At 39.2% G+C, this 18,774-nt stretch overlaps 2 protein-coding genes across 3 annotated transcripts; one reads left to right on the forward strand and one right to left on the reverse strand.

Annotated features, from left to right (window-relative positions):
- Nucleotides 1-280: 280 nt before the first annotated feature.
- On the reverse strand, nucleotides 281-4,583 carry LOC131778794 (protein FAM133A). The gene is made up of 3 exons (XM_059095243.2): nucleotides 4,451-4,583; nucleotides 2,800-3,087; nucleotides 281-1,384 (listed from the first exon to the last, which is right to left on the reverse strand). The coding sequence occupies exons 1-3, from the start codon at nucleotides 4,524-4,526 to the stop codon at nucleotides 975-977; spliced, it is 774 nt and encodes a 257-aa protein (XP_058951226.1). The 5' UTR covers nucleotides 4,527-4,583; the 3' UTR covers nucleotides 281-974.
- Nucleotides 4,584-6,203: 1,620 nt separating this feature from the next.
- LOC131778810 (uncharacterized) lies at nucleotides 6,204-18,549 on the forward strand. 2 transcript variants are annotated; one of them, XM_059095272.2, is made up of 21 exons: nucleotides 6,204-6,369; nucleotides 7,411-7,506; nucleotides 7,976-8,155; nucleotides 8,405-8,538; nucleotides 8,925-9,066; nucleotides 9,386-9,475; nucleotides 10,277-10,585; nucleotides 11,009-11,172; nucleotides 12,235-12,361; nucleotides 12,435-12,788; nucleotides 12,822-13,238; nucleotides 13,343-13,428; nucleotides 13,689-13,709; nucleotides 13,812-13,887; nucleotides 14,129-14,433; nucleotides 14,791-14,968; nucleotides 15,279-15,415; nucleotides 15,698-15,998; nucleotides 16,544-16,630; nucleotides 17,164-17,271; nucleotides 17,761-18,549. In XM_059095272.2, exons 1-21 carry the CDS (start codon nucleotides 6,273-6,275, stop codon nucleotides 18,009-18,011), a joined length of 3,660 nt encoding a protein of 1,219 aa, XP_058951255.2. In that variant the 5' UTR covers nucleotides 6,204-6,272; the 3' UTR covers nucleotides 18,012-18,549. The 2 variants fall into 2 exon arrangements, with proteins under 2 accessions (XP_058951255.2, XP_058951253.2); XM_059095270.2 differs by having other exon boundaries at nucleotides 12,435-13,238.
- Nucleotides 18,550-18,774: the final 225 nt, after the last annotated feature.

Raw genomic sequence — 18,774 nt, forward strand, 5'->3', positions numbered from 1 at the left:
GTTTTTTTCTCTTATTGTGTACTTCACTCTGTCAATAATAACCTGTCAAATCGCTCCCCACAACGAGGGAGTTTACATTTAAATGTAGACTATTGAAAAAGAACAGGCATTTTTGAAAATTTTTTCAATATTGGGCTATTTTGAGCTTTTGAGGGTTGTTGCCATAGAGATCATAATCACTGCTACGTAACCAGCCATGCGTATCACTTCTTTTTAAGTTGTTATTATTTTATGAGGACTAACAATGAAAGAATCCTTCAGTAAAGGAAATTGTCACGCATGATTTATAGTCGTTTATTCGTTAACAAACAGGGAATAATTACCGATAACAAGATTCGGACACCGATATCTGGGTTACGTTATTGAGGTAATACTTTTGAATCTTTTAAATTACTGAACCACTGAAGCTAGCCGGAGTCCCAGCCGAATTTCCGGTTCTGCCTATCAAAGCTATGCGACTTTCAAAATATATTTATCGACGATACACAGCATTGCATGAATTGAATTTCGTCATAACATACAAACTGAAGAGGAGTATGCAATGATTTGTCATTTTATGGGCTGCTTGAGTGAAACCATCCTCTAAAGCCAGTACATATTTGCTACCTCCTGTTAGTATTATAACTAATGTTGAACTGACTAAGCTTGCGTTCTCACGGGCAAGGTTGACCTGAGAAGAGAAAGAAGAAAAATCCAAACAAAGGACTGAACATTATTCCAGAAAACTGAGTAGAGAGCAAGACATAAACTTCAAAGGCGAAATAGCCTTCTTCCATAAATGACGAGGCTGACTATTATTCTTCTACATGTGTGTTACTTAGCTTTTCACTCAAAAGCGAGGCCAACAAAGATTATTCGCAAGCACTCAAAAGAATAATAATCCTGCCAGCTAAATCCAGGATTTCTCACGGAAAATTCTACCCGTGCCCTCCAGTCCATGGAGCCCATGAATCATCTTTCTCCGTCACTTCTTTTTAATAGATTCCGAACTTTAATAATCCGTCTTCCATCTCCTTCAGGAGGTCTTTGGTCTTTTCAAACGCTCGCTTGTTTGCTTGCGCTTTTTCGTGGATAGCATCTTTCGCCTTTTCTACCTCTTCGACCTCGTGTTTTTGTAAGTCCAGCAGGCTTCTAGCGACGGCAGTTTCATCTGCTTCGAGCGCATTTGGAATGTTGTCCTTCGGTTTCAGTTTTTTGTGTTGTTTGTCACCTTTCGATTGGTCCTTGCTGTCCTCAGTGCCTATACTTTTTTTTGAGTCTTTCTCATCATCGTGTTCCTCCTTTTCCGGTTTCTCGGCGATCATTTCTCTTATTTTGCTGATCATGTCGTGTGATTTCGTCTCTTCGATGTCTTTACTTAGTTGTCCCAAATCATTAGTGGCATCTGTAAAGAATAAATAACAAAATAACAGACAAAACAATTAAGGAGAAAAACAGAGATGTCCAGAGAACTGCAGGGAATTGAGATGATGATGGCTGAGTCCTTTTCAGTGAAAAAACTCGCGAAGAAATTTCTGAAGCCTATTTTCCTAGAAATGGCGTCCAATCTCAAGTTACCCTTAACCCTTTAACTCCCATGAGTGACCAAGACAGGATTTCTCCTCGTAATATCAACACAATATCAAGCAGACAAGTGATGAAAATGAAGAAAAATATCAGTTAGGGGGTTATAAGTTGATCTAATACCAAATTCTCCAAACTAACATCTCAAGAACTGTATGGGAGACAGTAGGGAGAATTACTAATGAGATCTTGGGAGTTAAAGGGTTAAACCTTAGACGCGAAGATGCGCTGTAAAAGGAGAGGTGCCCTGGGTACCTCATGATCATTTGTCAATCAACTGTCAAGGCATACAGACCTCTTTATTCAAAATAGTTTGAGCTGCAGCTTATACAAAGCGAGTGAACAGCAGGCCCCGGCCATTTGAAGGTTGGATAACACTATCCACCGGATAAATGTCTAAATGTCGGGTGGATAGTGCAGTACGTTTTGTTCTCACTTATCCCATGGATAGCTATTTATTCGTTGGATAACATTATCAACCCTTTATTCAACTGGGCCTAGGCGGATTTCTCAAAAGCACTGATAAGTTTCTACGTTTCCATCACAATGGAAGAATTTATTGAGATTTGTATCTTCTTCCTCTAATCCAAACTGTGTGGCGGTAAATTTGAAACTCGAGATGATATTCTTCGCCATCGCGTAATATTAGCACGGCGTAGTTTCATGACTGTCTCTAAATACTGAATGTCAATGAACGTAAAAAAAGGATGAAAGACGTAGAAATGTTGAAGGCCTTTCTTTAACAATGGTCGCCATATGGGATGATTACTGCATTTGAACTTAAACCGAGGGGCGGAGCCAAATTATATATAAAGCGCATTCTTGTCTTATAAAGGATTCCCGATTTCAATATTTTCGAGGAAGAAATGATATAAAATGAAAGTTAATTACTTCCGCGGGAAGGCATTCCTCATCGCCAATAGGCCGGGTTTTTTTTTCTGACGTGGATAGGGTCAGGTGGTTCGTTCCTTTAGTTTCCTTTTACCATCAATTTTAATTTACAATTAAAGGTTAGTCGTGCGAGCACTATCAATCAATCAGACGCACAGCTAAAACAAATTGCAAGTATACGTTCACGTTTTCGCGCAGTTCAAGCAGCTTGCTCGGTTCTTTTGGGTTCGTATGATAGTTTCCCTCGTTCGTGAAAGGCTTTTGTGATTATGTTGATTTGATTTTATGAAAATCGGTTGAAATACACTTTAAAACAACTTTGCTATTCTCGATCTCAAGAAGTACCTGATACTGATCCCAGCTTAGCGGCAGCCGCTTTAGTGGCGTCTGTCAAGATCTTCATGGTCTCTTTCAGTGCTTTTTCCACTCTTGCACTTATGTCTTCTGCCTTCTTTTCTGCTTTCTCCAGTTTTCCTTCGAGTGTCTTCTGTTGAATGCCGAGCGCTTGGCGAACCTGTTTGAGCGAGTATCCGACTTGATTCAAAGCTCGCAAGCCTTGCTTAGCTTTTGCCATCATGTCAAATGGTCGCACAACTCCATAGCAACAATAAGACTTCTTTTGACCTTTTACCGCTGCGAGGAAAAAGTGTACAATTTTGCTGTGATGATAAAGGAAGAGATTGTTATAACGCTTCTATTTCATAGAATTATTCTGATTCGAAACAAATTGTAGATACAGTTTGCTATTTAGTGCCGTTTTTACAACTTGCAAAATCTCCTCAAACTCGAAGTAACCTTAAGAATTGTGAGTATGGTAAAAGTAGTGAGGTAGTTAGGTGAATCAAAACACCAGAGGCGCCTAGACGTCAAATCGAATAGGCCATTTTACAGTTGTGTACTTAGTTGCCAAGCCTTTGATTTGGAGTGAGGCTGAAGTTGACCTTGTTGTGATAGAGACCACTATCTAGTTAGCATGATAACAAAGTAATTTGCATTTGAAAAGCAACAAGGTTTGTATGATAACAAGGTCAACCTTAGCCTCACTCCTGTTCAAAGGCTTGGCAACCAAGCACATAAATGTAAAATGGACTATTAAGAGTGAATATTAATTCAGATTTCACTTGATGAACTTCAACTTTTGCGGCTGAGTTCTTTTAAGATACAAACCTGGAGATGTCGCCCCCCTAAAAACATGCGAAGAGACTACATTATTTTGATGTGAATTCTAAATTAGAACGTGGCGGTTTCTACTCTCAAGGAAAGATGAAAATGTTATATTCTGTTAATATAAATATAACAAATGAAGCTTTATACTGATTACATGGAATTTTGTTTAATTTGAGACTGCGCGCCACGCACAAAAACTGCTTTAGTTTTTTATTATTTTTTGGGAGGAGTAGCAGGTTTGTCAAACAAGTTAAAGATCAACGATAAATTAGCAATATTTCGTAATGTCAAGACGGCCTGATATCGTGACAACGACGTCAGATCTTCTCCAGTAGGTGTAAATGTACATACTATTGAGGTTTTGGCGAATTGTCTCCCAACATCTAGCCAAGTAGAAGTTCCTTGTTAAGTTAAGTTAAGTTTCTCTTAATCCAACTAAAATAAATGGGTCGTGGATTCGCGCATTTTTAGAATCTAAAAAATACTTTTTTTTTTTTACAATAGCATCGTAGGGGGATAACAAAATCCGTCCATATCAAACTGAAATCTCGAGCTATCGTCTACTGTTGTCTTACGCACATGCACCTTTCACCCGCTTAAACCGGTGGCCTATTCCTGTTTGTCAGTGCACTCAACAACTGATCCCAAACAATCAATTAAGTTTTGGTTCATCAAGTAGAGCGCCATGAACCACATTTACGCCAGAAATTCCTTGGATACTAGCACGCACCTAACGGCGAAATTGGCACAGCAAGATTCTTTCTAAAATCCTTTTGTCTGCCATCGATTTCAAACCCGATCAAATCGGTAATGAATTCATTCAACCTACTTTTCACTTTGATAATCGGTGATCCAGAGGCCAAGAGGCACGACGCAAAAATTACAACCGCATGAAATACCCTCATCTTCAGGGAGACATTAATCGAAAAGTCAAATGGGGTGGAATAAATCAGGTATCAAAATAACAATACGAGGATACTAGTCTAATTACGGCGAACAGACTTATGACTCAATATTCTTAAAAAATAGAATATCGAGAGCTGATTGGCTAGTTATACAGGTTATCATATAGTAGGAGAGCATTTACCAGTTGTTTTCTTTTCTGTTTGGTTCTGATGTTTACAAATTGTTCACACGTAGAGGTGTGAAATTTTATTGATAGAGGACAATTCATTTTTTTTTTCATAGAGCAAGGTATGGGCAGTTGGACGGTTTGCATAATTCACCTAACAATATTGTGCTGTGAAGTTCAAATTTTGCTCAAGGGTTCTTCATTTAAAACTGTTTGTTTATCTCATTGAAAATTTTGTTTTGTTCTTACGACAGTAGGTCGTCATTTCATGGCTTATTTCATGTACTTCAGCGAAAAAAAAATCAGTTTTTTTTTTTTTATTATCTTCAGTCAGAATTTTGACTCAAGAGGCCAAAGTGCTCTGCAGACTTAAAGGTGTAAGCGTTTTTGCATGGTCGTCTTCCGTTTCTGGTGTGGAATTTCAGATTTTTTCATTTTGCATACAAAACTACCTTTCTTATTTAATGCTTAATTGATTCGTTTATGGCGACACTTGATTTGAGAAGCGTAACAGTAAACTACAAGGAAAGCACGAAAAACTTGGTTTCTACTCTTTGCTTGAAAATGTATATAGCATGCCGTGGAATTTTAGTTGTGTTTAGTTTGCACGGCTAATCTTTGCACAATTTAACAAGCCTTTTTTTTTCTTTAAGAACTGACAATGAAGAGGAGGTATATGTAGTAGATACATGTAGTGTAATCAACGCAGTCGATCCGCATGACATTGATTACATGAATGCCTTAGGCTAGTTCTTGATCCTGGTGCCTTATCAATTGTTTTGCAAAGTTGAAAAAGCCAGATTAGGGAACTGGAGTTTTCCCAGATTAATGAATGGGATGGCAGCCAAAGCAATTTTTGGCCGCGGTGGGGGAGGAAGGGGGCAGGTGCTTATTGTACAACATAACGAGCGCATATCCTCCGTCAAATTTCCGTAAACCTTCGACTGCCAAGATCTGATTAGTAATTATCCTCACTGTCTCCCATAGAGTTCTTATAAAGTTGGTTCGGAAAATTTGGTATTAGATCAACAAATAATACCTTAATCGATATTTTCCCTATTTTCATCTCTTGTCTGCTTGATATTGTGAAGAGAAATTCTGTTTTGGTCACTCATGGGAGTCTAATGGTTGAATATCCTTTGCGCAGTTATTTGAGGCCCGTAACTTTGTTATAAAAGATATGAAAATGTCGATTGCTCCGTTCCTAACAGCATTTTCCTTCAGCGGTCAGCTAAATAGATTTTAAAATGATGCTAAAAAATTGGCCGTTGAGATTTCTGAATTTATATCTTTGTTTTCCCTTAATAGTCTGAAAATTTCGTGCGGAATTTCAGCGTAAGCATTTTAACGAAAGTTGTTGAATTTTATAAGGTAGTGTGGGACTCTCTCGTTAACAGGTACCTGTATATAATCAGGAGTCTAACAACACTTCATATTTACATACAGTATCAGTGACTTTGCAGCTGCTGTAAATTATTAATCGCGTACCAGCGCACAAATCTAACGCCGCTTTGCGCGTCCATTAGCTCAAAAGCTGCAAAAGTCTTTTTATCTAGGCTGCAGCTTCTCCTCGTCTGAAATGAAAGGATTCGCTTACGTATTGCTATTTGCAGGGACACTGTCGTTGTCAATATGTCTTCCTTTTAAAAGAACGGATACCGAACTGCTGAAAAGAGGTAAATAGCTCTTTCACATACGCTCTGCATTTGTAACTCTAGTAGCATCGTTCGGTCTTTCCACCTGTGACTGAAATAAGTTATTTTTATCGTATCTTGCGTATAGTACTCTGTAAGAAAATCAAATTTTAAAGGGAAAGATTTCGGCTTTTTTATTTTGACCCATTCATGGAGCAAGATGCAGGTAGCTCAAATTTTAAAAATCTGCTAATGAAAATTATGACATATGTTCATTCGAAAAGCAATTTCTTATTTCGAAGACAGCAATGATTTTAAGCGAAATACACAAATGTTTATTAATATTCTCTGATTAACGCTTGTTGGTTAATTTTACTTATATCGTAGAATTAAAAGCTACATCCGATTATTCTTTAAGGAATCATTTGCAAGTCCCGTGATAGATATTTTGGGCGCGTCCCGTATCAACCGCTTATGTAAATTTATTGTGAATAACACAAATAATAATCATAACGTTGCAAAAAGCAAGCTTTCGTTGATAAAGTCATCTCAAGGATCTGCTAAGGAAGCTGCGTGAAAAACCGTTTTTTCTTTGATGACCTCTTTTGTTATCAGTTATCACCGGGTATTGCTTTTAACTAACATTTTACCAAGGCAAGGATTTCAGCGCAACTAAAGGGTCTCCTTGCTCGGTCATTACTCGTTCACTAGATTATGTTGATCATTTAAGTTTATATTTGTATTTTATATATATGCTTCGTATGCATTTTACAGAATTTTCCTCATCCTTAGTCTTCACACTTTTTCTCACATTCAAATTTACTCTTATTTTTATCTAGATCACTTAAATATTTTTCTCAACTCTGATGAAGCCGTTGATCGGCGAAAGCTAGGATCTTATAAAACTTGAAGTTTAAATCAAACTATACCGACACGAGAGATTACCCAAAAGGGGTTCTTTCATTCTCACATCTTCCTTTACACGTGAAGAACATACACTGATAAAACAAATGCGCAATCCACGTGCGCTTATAGTAAATTTGCGAAATTATAAATACTTTGACGTAATGCTCTATTTTCCAGTTAAAAGGCAAGCCGTGGATGGTGCGAATGATGACAAGAATGAGACAGTTGCCGATCGACCTCCCGGACTGGGTGGTACAAATATCCGATTTCCAAGTAAGTCAAGTTGTGCAGTTCATAATTTCAGTCTTTGAGGTTGCGCAGGAATACATGCAATTCGTCCCAGTCGGGTTTGTCACTGGCAATGATCATTTGAGGCGTTGCATACTAGTAACTCTTGTTAGCCACATGATTTCAACTTGGAACTTGTGAAACATGAAAGAAACGGAAAGATTTCCACATAGCCCCATACTATTGTAAAACAAAGTCATACTCCCAGAGGAAATTTATTGTTTTTGCTGCCCTTTTTTTTTATCCATGAACTTTGTGCATTATGAAGCACGGGGCTGTGAGGAAATCTTGCCTGAGAAACCTCCACGACAAGCAACACCCACAAAAAAAAAAATTCTTTCAATTTTTTGTTGGAATTGCTGTGCTCTTTGTCCGATAATGATTACGTTAAATATCCTCCTTATCTTCCGGCAAGTTTTCATGTTTATGATTAAGGAATATTATTTTTGTTCAGTTTGCATATACCAACTGGGCATGTCCAATCGATTCCGCATTTGGGATTATCAAATCACAGCATCTTCTGCATACCCAAGCAGGCACCTGCAGCCCCACATGGGGAGGTTGAATAACCCGTGGGGGTCATGGTGCATCAACAGAAGACATCCAGGACCTCACTACATGCAGATTTATCTCGGTAATCGATGGAATACAGAGCAGTCACTCATTATTCATAAATAGTAAAGTAACCAGATTTGTTAGTCTAAAATACAGTGATATCAATTTAGGTGGGATCATATATCTAAGGCTATTAAGCATTTCTCAGCCTATTAATTTAAGAAAAAGGCAGACGAGTCGGCGAAAAGCATCAACTGTGTGTAAAAACACTAAAACTTACGCGAGGTAAATATTTCAGCTATATAATATCATTTAAAATCCATTTTAGGCGGAATTGTGTTGGTCAGCGGTGTCATAACTCAAGGAGCGCGCCACACACCCGACTGGGTAACCGAATATCGTGTGAGCTACAGTCTTGATGGTCAGCGGTGGGATTACTATAAAGAAAATGGCACAGCAAAGGTAATCTTATTTTACACTTTATATCTATGGTATATTCCTATGTTATCTATGCTTTCAACTATTATTTATTGACCAAATATCACATATGGTGTGCAGAGTTTTTTGCAAAATAAAAGTGTTGTGGAAGGGTCGGGGTTTGATTGCTCTTTCAATACGATCAGTACTTTTTTCACGAACACCTTTTGTACCTTGAATACGTCTCTTCGTTTCAATCATTGAACTGTCGAACTGAACGATCCGCTTTTCTTGATACGATCATTGAACTGTAATCAGCTTATTAAGATCCAGATTTTTGCAAAGTTTTACAAAAATCCTTTATTCAGTTCAGATGATCTTAAATTTGCATTGAATTTTGAGTGAAAGGTTTTGCTTTATATTTGTTGCAGGTTTTCCGCGGATTCTATTTTGCATTTACCAATCATTTCAAGTACAGGGTGGCTGCTAGATTCATTCGAATTAATCCCCAATCCTGGAACGGATTAATACTGTGCATGCGCGCCGAGCTGATAGGCTGTTCATTCGGCCAAGGTAAGACAAATTTAAAAGAAACCCCCAAAAAATGACAATACGGGATAATGAATTATTTATCCACAAAATCTTAGACTCAAAACCACAAGATAACGGCGACATTTGGGAAAAGGTTTGCGTCCGTTGTCTACCGTCGCGTTTAGGCGTGGTATCAGTGTCACTAGTTTAGCTCACCGGTTTTTCGTTGTGAATTCCTTGGTGACCCAAATCAAAACTTGCATAATCCATGATCTTGTCGTATATATTTAACCCTTTTTGCAAACTTTCTTCTTTTGAGAAGTAATTTGATTAACAGACTTTAATATTTCACAATTTTCAGTTAATTTGGCATACAATCGTACAGCTGAACAATCGAGCACTGAGGAAGGAGATGTAGCCTCAAAAGCGATCGACGGAAGGCTAGGCAATGGTGAGAGTAGCGATAATTTAACCCTCAGGGTAAAAATCACGTTGTAAAACTTAAGCAGTATAAGGTCTATCAAAATATAAGAATCCAACGTTGAAAAAATGTAACCACTCGAGCAAGTTTTTTACTCAATAAGGAGCCACTTTAAAAGTCTAGCTTTTAAATATCGATAGACTAGTCAACTTCGATTGTCGCTTGAAACTTCCTAGAAAGCTGGACCGATTGAGGATAAACTTTGCGGTGGTCATACGGTTTTTAGCGGTTTGAGTTTTGTCTAGCTGCCTACAGGAATCGACCGACCAACCGAAATTTCTCCCTACTAACTGCTCGAACTCGTTTATTTCTCACAAAATCAATCATCACTGAGCAGTTCTGGCATCTCTACGTGAATGCTTATAGTATGCCAATAGAGTGGCGAGCCGAAGCGGTTTAGGATTCCATGGTCTTGTACTGAGTTTTTAGGTTACCGAGGGTCTCAGAAACCAAGGTAAAAGTGACGATAGTCTATTTCCATCACATTTATTCGATAAATGATCTGTTCCCAAGGTTCTGAAGCATTGCAAAATTGATTTATTGGAGATAGTTAAAGAAGCGACCTTTAACGAGAGCTTATTAATCGTCCTAGCTACTGTTGAGGACAACCATGTGAGTGGACGTTTACTACGGCCGGTCATACTCTATCACAACACTCCTTTTCACAAATGTACTATCTATACGTCTGTCATAATTTCGGTTAAACACAACAAACTTTGAATGCTAACTTCAATGAAGAAAGTGTTATCATTGTTTTACTTTCTATATTAGGTTTCTGCTCTTTGACCCAGACCGAGGATAGCCCCTGGTGGCGACTGGACCTGGGATATAATACTACGATAAAAGAGTTATACATTGCTGGACCCCAAAATGGCACTGAGCTAAAAGATTTTGAAATAAGCATAGGAGATAGCTTGGATGACAATGGAAACATAAATAGAAAGTGTGGCGATAAACACAGTGTACGACCTGGTGAAATCAAAACCATAAGCTGTGATTTAACCGGACAATATATCAACATTCAGGTCCCTGAGAGCGGAAAAGCGTTGTCCATTTGTGAAGTAATTCCTTATGGAATGGGTACGTTGTATTAGAAAAGAGGCCTGACCAAAAATATACAGTAGACCTAACTGCACGTCGGGAACGTTCTTATCCCCCACCCCTCCCTTGATTGAGCTTATCAATCTGAATGGCTTTTAGAAGGGTGGTTCACTAGAGAGAAATTGGGAGAGGGGAAGTATACAAATCAAAAAAAAAAATTGGGCAAAAACTGTTTAAGTTTTGCCTAGTATGCATTTCTTCGAATGACACACCTACGAAGCACAAAGCGGAAACTGATTGAATTTGAGGGCTATCTCTAAAGTGGAGGGAAGGGGGCGTTGGGGAATAGCGCGTTCACAGTGAGTGGGATCTTAAGAAAAGAGGTCCGTATAATCTACTGAGTATATAGACATGATAGGAAATCAACTTGAATACTTGCTGACTGAACCTTTTTTTTTGCAGACCCATCCATGGCGGACTTCAATCCATATGTCGTCCTGAACTATGTAAATTATGTTCGTAGGCTAGAGCAATTAAAACAACTTCGAGAGCGACAGGAACGACTGAGAAACGCCACGTTGGAAGCTCAAAAGCAAGGCAAACAGCTTGTTAGTCAGGGTCAACAGGTAAACTGACTTCAGATAAACCATAACATGGCTTATTCCGCTGCAGACGCGGATATCAGAGGATATTCAACTGCTCAGTGCCCATCCCGTAGTATTGTTACTCCCTTAGGAGAGGTACCAGTCCATCGCGCTGTTACTGCCCAGCGTATCGTCAAAGCTCTCTGACAGTAAGCCAGTATCCATCAATAATACTGGGCGGAGAGGCGCCATGAAGGCCAAGTATCTAACCCAAGAAAAAACTGCAATGTTATCACAGACCTGTAAATAAAGAGTCCACCGAGTGCGCTCATCACCAAGCTATCTCTTCTCATTCCCTCGTGCAAATAATATTCTTTTTTATGTCGGCCAAAATGTTTGAGGGGGTAATTTCCGTTTTTGTTACTCTGTTTGAACAGTTAAACAAAACATATTAATAAAGTTGAATTGGTGATAGCTCGAAGTATCTATGCTTTGTCTGTTTAAAACTGCAATACTTTTAAATAGTAGCGTTATTTCAGCTGATGTCTGTTGGTTACCTCTATGAATCCAAATCCTGCAAAAATGTAACTGAAATTGAGTTTGAAGCAAAGTTCCTCGAGCCTCCCAATGCTATTTGCAGTAATGATAGGGAAAAGATTGAGAAGCCCCAGCGCTACTGTGAAACTCTTTAATTCTGAACGAAAACTTTGGTCTCGACATTTCACCAGTATTTAAAGGTAAATGTCTTTAATGTCAACAAAATGAAAAATGCTAAATTTTTGTCAATGTGGAACGCGTTTCTCCACTTTTCATAAGATATTAAAGAGATTCAATTACGAGAAAAACGTCCGCATTAGCGTGAACTCGTCCTTTGCGCGACTCAACTGTCTCCTCCCTCCATTCTTACATCTACCGGTGAAAACAAAATTTAAGGCAGACAAAATTGTTGTTTAGCTCCAACCCCTCTTATGGAAGACAAATACAACGTATTTGCATTAGAATTGAATTGATTAGCCAATGAACTTCTGTCAAAAACTGCTCGATTTCGCCTAGATAAAAAAAGGCGTTATAAAGTATGAATATTTTTTATGTGTTTTTCCAAAGGCTATCGGCGGAGCCCAACAACAAGGTCAACAAGCCATCCGTCAAGGTCAACAACTGGCTGGTCAAGGACAAGCTGCCGTGGGTGGAGCCGTCGGCCAAGGTCAAGCAGCTCTTGGCGGCATTCAGAGTGAGTTCTCAATACCTATCATATTATTATGTATGTAGGGAATTTCTCTCCAGTTTCAACGCTTTTCTTTCAGATCAAGGCCAACAGGCTTGGGGTCAGGCGCAAGGGATGATGGGTGGTGCTCAGGGTCAAGGACAACAGCTTCTGAATCGATTCCAAGGCCAAGGAGGCGGCATGGCGGGTCAGTTCCAAAATCAGTTTGGCCAACTTCAAGGTCAAGGAGGCGGCATGGCAAGTCAGTTTCAAAATCAGTTTGGCCAACTTCAAGGTCAAGGAGCCGGCATGGCAAGTCAGTTCCAAAATCAGTTCGGCCAACTTCAAGGTCAAGGTGCGGGAATGCTGAATCAGTTGCAAGGTCAGGGTTTGGGTGTGGCTAACCAGTTTCAAGGCCAAGGACAACAATTAGCCAGTCAACTTCAAGGCCAAGGTATGGGAATGGTGAATCAATTTCAAGGACAAGGAAGGCAACTGGCCAATCAACTTCAAGGGCAGGGTATGGGAATGGTGAATCAATTTCAAGGCCAAGGACAGCAATTAGCCAGTCAACTACAAGGTCAGGGTTTGGGGGTGGCAAATCAACTCCAAGGACAAGGCAGGCAACTTGCCAATCAACTTCAAGGCCAGGGGATGGGAATGGCAAATCAGCTTCAAGGACAAGGAATGCAAGTGGCCAATCAACTGCAAGGCCAAGGAGCAGCGATGCTTGGTCAAGCACAAAGTCAGCTTGGTCAGCTGCAAGGTCAGGGAATGGGAATGGTAAACCAGCTTCAAGGACAGGGGTCGCAATTAGCCAGTCAACTACAAGGACAGGGAATGGGGTTAGCTAATCAAATTCAAGGACAAGGCATGGGGGTTGTGAATCAGCTGCAGGGCCAAGGTAAAGAACAAACAATTGTGCATCGAATAAATTTTTGAACAGCAATTTTTCCTCTTTACTGTAAATTGTTGAAAATAATGATGGTTTTTATCTTTTTCACGAAGGGATGGGTGCGGTCAACCAACTCCAAAGCCAAGGACTAGGAATGGCAAAAGGACTGACCAGCTCTAAAGATGATTTGATTGATAGGGTAAGAGTGTCAAGATGGTAAATAGCAATAAATGAAAGAAGACGAAAATGCAACAAAACTGCAGTAATAAGCAGCAACGACAATGACTGCAACATGTATCCCTAATTTTATATGAATACAAAGGTTTTTAAGTTAAGGTGTTATTTCCATTATACAGGTAACTTGTTTGTTATCTTAAGTTATCATTGTGTGGAACTGAAAATATTACACAGCCTTATTTGACAACATAGCGACCTGGATTTTTTTTTTTCGTTTTTCAGGCAAAAGACTTCTATAAAAAGGTAAGTTTTTACTCTTAGAATGTTTCATCCTTTGAATTTTTCCCAGCTTACAGGAGTTAATATGTTTAGTACATTTTTTTGTAATAACTTGTGTTTTTTCAGTTAAAACCATGGCAAAAAAGAGCAGAAGACTTCTATAATGATAAAATCAAGGGACGTTACTTCGAACTGGGAATGAGTAAGTCGATGAGATGTCTACCGTACATGTGTGTGTTTTTAAAGCGCAATTGTGACCCTTTGTAATTTTTTTGGCAATATTCCCTGTCTTCAGGCCCCGTCTTGTCTTTTCCCTTGTACAAACACAATTGTTTTCTTCCTTTTTTATGATTTGATCCTTTAAAACAGAAACAAAAGAGCACTGACTGGAAATTTGGTAAAATTTTACAGGGATATCTTAGAATTTGTTTTTGTTATATTAGATTGGTTTAATCGCGGTAAAGCCTACGGCATGAAAGCTCTTGATGTATTTAAAGAAAGTGTGTTGTCTGAGTTCACTGGGCTGGCAAGTGATCTTGGCGGAGAACTATCAGCAATTGGAAACTATGACACTGGAGACGTGAAGGGACTTCTGGACAATGTTGATAAGGATAAAATAAAGGAACTGGTGGAGAGAGTTAAACCTCTCATTCCCGAGTATTACGAAAAAGCCAAAAAAGTAGCCATGGATGTTTTCAACGAAGGAAAAACTCAGTTCGAAAAGATAAAAGAAGAGGTTGAAAAGGAGGTATGAGGCGTTTGTCGATGTTAGTTTCTTCTGAAATCTTTTCACCCTTAATATGCTGTCGTCTCACCGGGCACAGTTGAAGTTATATTTAAAAACAATGTGAATTATTATTATCAACATTACTCTTCTTTCAAAGGACACAAAATTCAACTGGGGATGGGAGGGGATGAGAAATTTCCTTCGACATGACAGTATCATAGCACACACACGGCACAGAAAGACCACTAAAAGTGTCACTAAAAGTAAAAAGGGAGATAGGTGCCCCTATCACCTTGGACCCACTTAGCGAGTAATAAAATAAATTAATGAATAGAGAGACACATTTCTATCGTGCTAAAGGCGGGATATCTCTCATAGGCCGATAAGGCTGTGAAAATGGGTGAAGGTTTGTCTGCAGAGGCGACTGGTTTAGCGGAGGAAGCTAAACAGCAGGGCATGAGTGCTGTTGGAGATGCGCAGAGAGCAGGGGAGTCAGCCCTGGAGCAAGCCAGAAAGACAGGGGAAGGGCTTGCGCAGCAAGGACAACAAACTCTCAGTAAGTGGTTTTGTCATGAGTTTTCAGTAGTCTCAAGGTTGACGTTATCATCTTGAGTTTGAAATGGTTAATGGTTCTTTTGGTATAAATATTACACTTGTAAAATTTCTTTGATACAGTGTGAATTAGTAAATGCACCGAGTACTTTAAGACCTGTAAGTGAGTGTGCATGTGCTTTGAGTAAAAATCACTCGCCGAATCATTGTCACTTTTCGCGGAATCAACGAGTCCTGTCATCATACGCAAGCAAAAACATAAGAAAGTTGCCTATTTTGACTGATTTTCAACCGAGAAATCTCTTATCCGACAGATCAAGTTCAACAACAAGGAATGGGAATAATGAACCAGGCTCGTCAAACCGGTATGGGTGCTTTAAACCAAGTGAGGCAACAAGGAATGGGAGCTTTAGGGCAAGTACAGAGTTTTGGGCAGCAAGGATTGCAGCAGGTTTGGTCATATTTGTTTACCTTAGGTTATTATGATCAGCGCGAAAATTAATGGTTCTACGAAATTGTAATGCGTGGTTCACCTGAGCCTAAACTGTATGAAGCGAAGTTTTAAATGGTGAATTTTTAGCGGATATGTGCAAAGAATCGATAAAACACATAACGATCAAGAGCAAGCCTCACTAATGAAAGCCGGAACTAAACGTACACACCTACGGAATCGGACAAAGAAGGTGTTTCAAAAAACATTCTGGTGTACACATGTTTGTTTTCTATTCCTCAGGCACAGGGTCTCCAAGGCCAGCTAATGCAAACTGGTCAAGGACTCTATGGACAAGCTCAAAGTATGGGCCAAGGTCTACAGGGCCAACTCATGCAGACTGGTCAGGGCCTCTATGGGCAAGCTCAGGGAATGGCAGGTGGCCTACAGAATCAAATGATGCAGACTGGGCAGGGATTGTATGGCCAAGCACAGGGCATGGGCCAAGCTGCGCTACAACAAGGAATGAACGTTGGGAATCAGCTGCGGCAGCAAGGACAAGGAGCTTTTCAGCAAGGACTGGGAATGGCCCAAGGTCTCCAAGGTATCAAACTGACTAAAACGTTATCTTTATATAAGACACGGCTGTAGTAATTTGAAGAAGAATTAAAGTATCGACATCTACTTAGATGTATATAGGAACACAGTAGCATTGAGTCATTAATTGAAAAGCGCATGGAGTACACAAAGGATTGAAGAAATCATAATTACGCAAAAACGCCTCTAGCTGTGTCTTTATTCTGAAAATACCATGTTAAATTCGAAACTAATATGTTCGAAATGTCATTCATAACTGAACTGTACTCACAAGTTTGCTGCTTAACCCGTTAACTCCCATGATCGACCAGGACAGAATTTCTCCTTACAATATGGATACAAAATCAACCAGATAAACTAAGATTATAAGATTATATTGTATGGTTGAAAGTAAAGAGAAAGAAAAAATTGATATGGGAGTTAAAGGGCTAACGCACTCAGCGATTCAATCGGCACGAGAGGTTGAGCCCTCTACAAACAAGGATGCTGAGATCTGTACTTACTCTCGCAATCCTTTCAAAATGTTTGTGATGCTTTTTATTTCGATCACAGGGCAAGCAATGAATATGGGTCAAGGATTCCAACAACAAGGAATGCAGCTCATGAATCAAGGACAACAGCTATCGCAACAAATGGCTGGTAAGTAGATCTTCCTTTTGAAAATCTTGGTACAATGAATCACATCTAATAACTATTTATTAGTCAGTCTTTTTATCGAAAGGATGTCAAAACTTTACTTGTTAGTTATTTTGGCATTTGGATAACACATATTTTTGAAATACAACTTGCAGTTGGGAAAAATAATCTTTGATCACGAGTAAATTTGGAATTCAAGTGGGGTGTAGGTGAAAAGGTATAATGTCGGCCATGGTTCAAAAGTCAAAAGTCAAAAGTCAAAAGTGTCACTTTAGTTATAGATTTGAAGATCCGACCATCGGACACTTGAAAAAAGCTCTTTAACATCATGCGTTTCAGAAGCATTTTGAAGCACTGTTCCGGACTTACTGAGATTTTGTCAGTTATATATTTTATTCATTGAAGGAATCTGCAGCATTTTCTACGATCCTCCTAAAAACAAGTAAAGAATAATTTATGAAGGAATATCTTAATGGCAAACCAATGCTTTTTTCATGTACTTTCAATACTCATCTATTCGATGTGTTGGCTACCAGGGATGGGATCAAACTATTATGGACAAGCTATGAATATGGGTCAAGGTTTGCAACAGCAAGGAATGCAGCTCATGAATCAGGGACAGCAACTACAACAGCAACTGGCAGGCAAGTTTTTCTTTAACAATTAAACGCCAAATGCGAGAATGTGATCAGCACATGCTCACAAGTCTATTTAAATAGCGTTATTATAGCTTGACGTCAGCACGTCGATTTTTACTGCTTGACATGAATTACGATGGGCAGGAGGAACAGCTTGTTTTCAACAACTACAGCTCATGAACCATCGTTTCCTATAAAAGATTTTACCTGAAATTCTTTTTAAGATCCTCACTACTGACCTAACAGATGAATTCAGGGCCACAACTTTTTTAATCCGTGGTCATGACGTGCTACCCTGTTTAAGTAGAGCCATTATCCTTCTTCTTATGATTATTATTACTATTGTTATGACTATTTTTATTAATGATCCAAGATTCCGTGAAGAATCAGCACTGAACTGTATGTTGATTGATCAGGAAGACAAGGATTACACTCAGTTCTCAGTGTAAATGCACGATTTTCGCTATCCTTTCATAATTTGGTTGATTTTTACAGGCATGGGATCCAATTATTATGGACAAGCCATGGGTATGGGCCAGGGACTCTATGGACAGGGTATGAATATGGGCCAGGGATTTCAACAGCAAGGGCAGCAACTCATGAACCAAGGAAAACAAATGGCAGGCCAGCCACCAAGCCCCTCTCAGCAGTGGCAGCACCTCATGAAACAGGGCCAGCAGTTACAGAGTCAGGGAGATGCCCTTAAAAGACAAGGCCAACAGGCGGCTGGGGGAGGTTCGAAATAGAACCTACATAGAGACCAAACTTCTGTAGTGAGGACAGTTATGGAGAGGAAAGCAGCGGGTTTGATTTACCCGATGACTCACTAGGACATTTGTTTCGCAGTCCTGTAAATCTTTCGGGTGCATCAAGAGAGAATTTACGTCTTAAGGATATTACAGCGAATGTGAATCGGACTCGAAGTCAAAAAAGTTTCATGTTTTCCCATAGAAATTGCAACGTCATTTCGCATTTGTTGCTCGTAAGAATCTCGGCTTACGCCCCACTGATGTTTTTGTTAACATCGAAATATGCACCAATGACTCTTACTCAATGGTAGAAAGCACGAATTCATTGATTTAGGGACATGACAAGCTTAGAGGAATTATAGACGTCACCCTTAGAGTAACGACCATGTTTAGCAACTATAACTAAGAAGAAGTCAGGAAAGAAATGCTTATTGTTACTGTCAGTGACTGCAAACCTCCTAATTCACTAAAGTGGCATGTTAAAGTGGTACTTCGAGTCAATGAGACGTCGATAACAATACGTAAATGTTCCACTTTTGCAGACCTGAAATTACATGTACACGAACAGAGATAATATACAAACAATTTCAAATACTATTCTGCTAAACATTCGAACTACATAGTTTTTTTTCATTCTTTACTAATGTTGAGTACTGAGGTAACTCTGCCGGCTCTGTGGGATATATATCCAGTACACCCTAACATCAGTATTAATATTCTCCTTACTGTTCTCTATGCATTTCCTACCACCCAAGAAATT

This window comes from Pocillopora verrucosa, chromosome 4, assembly GCF_036669915.1.
Source record: "Pocillopora verrucosa isolate sample1 chromosome 4, ASM3666991v2, whole genome shotgun sequence".
Lineage (NCBI taxonomy): Eukaryota > Metazoa > Cnidaria > Anthozoa > Scleractinia > Pocilloporidae > Pocillopora > Pocillopora verrucosa.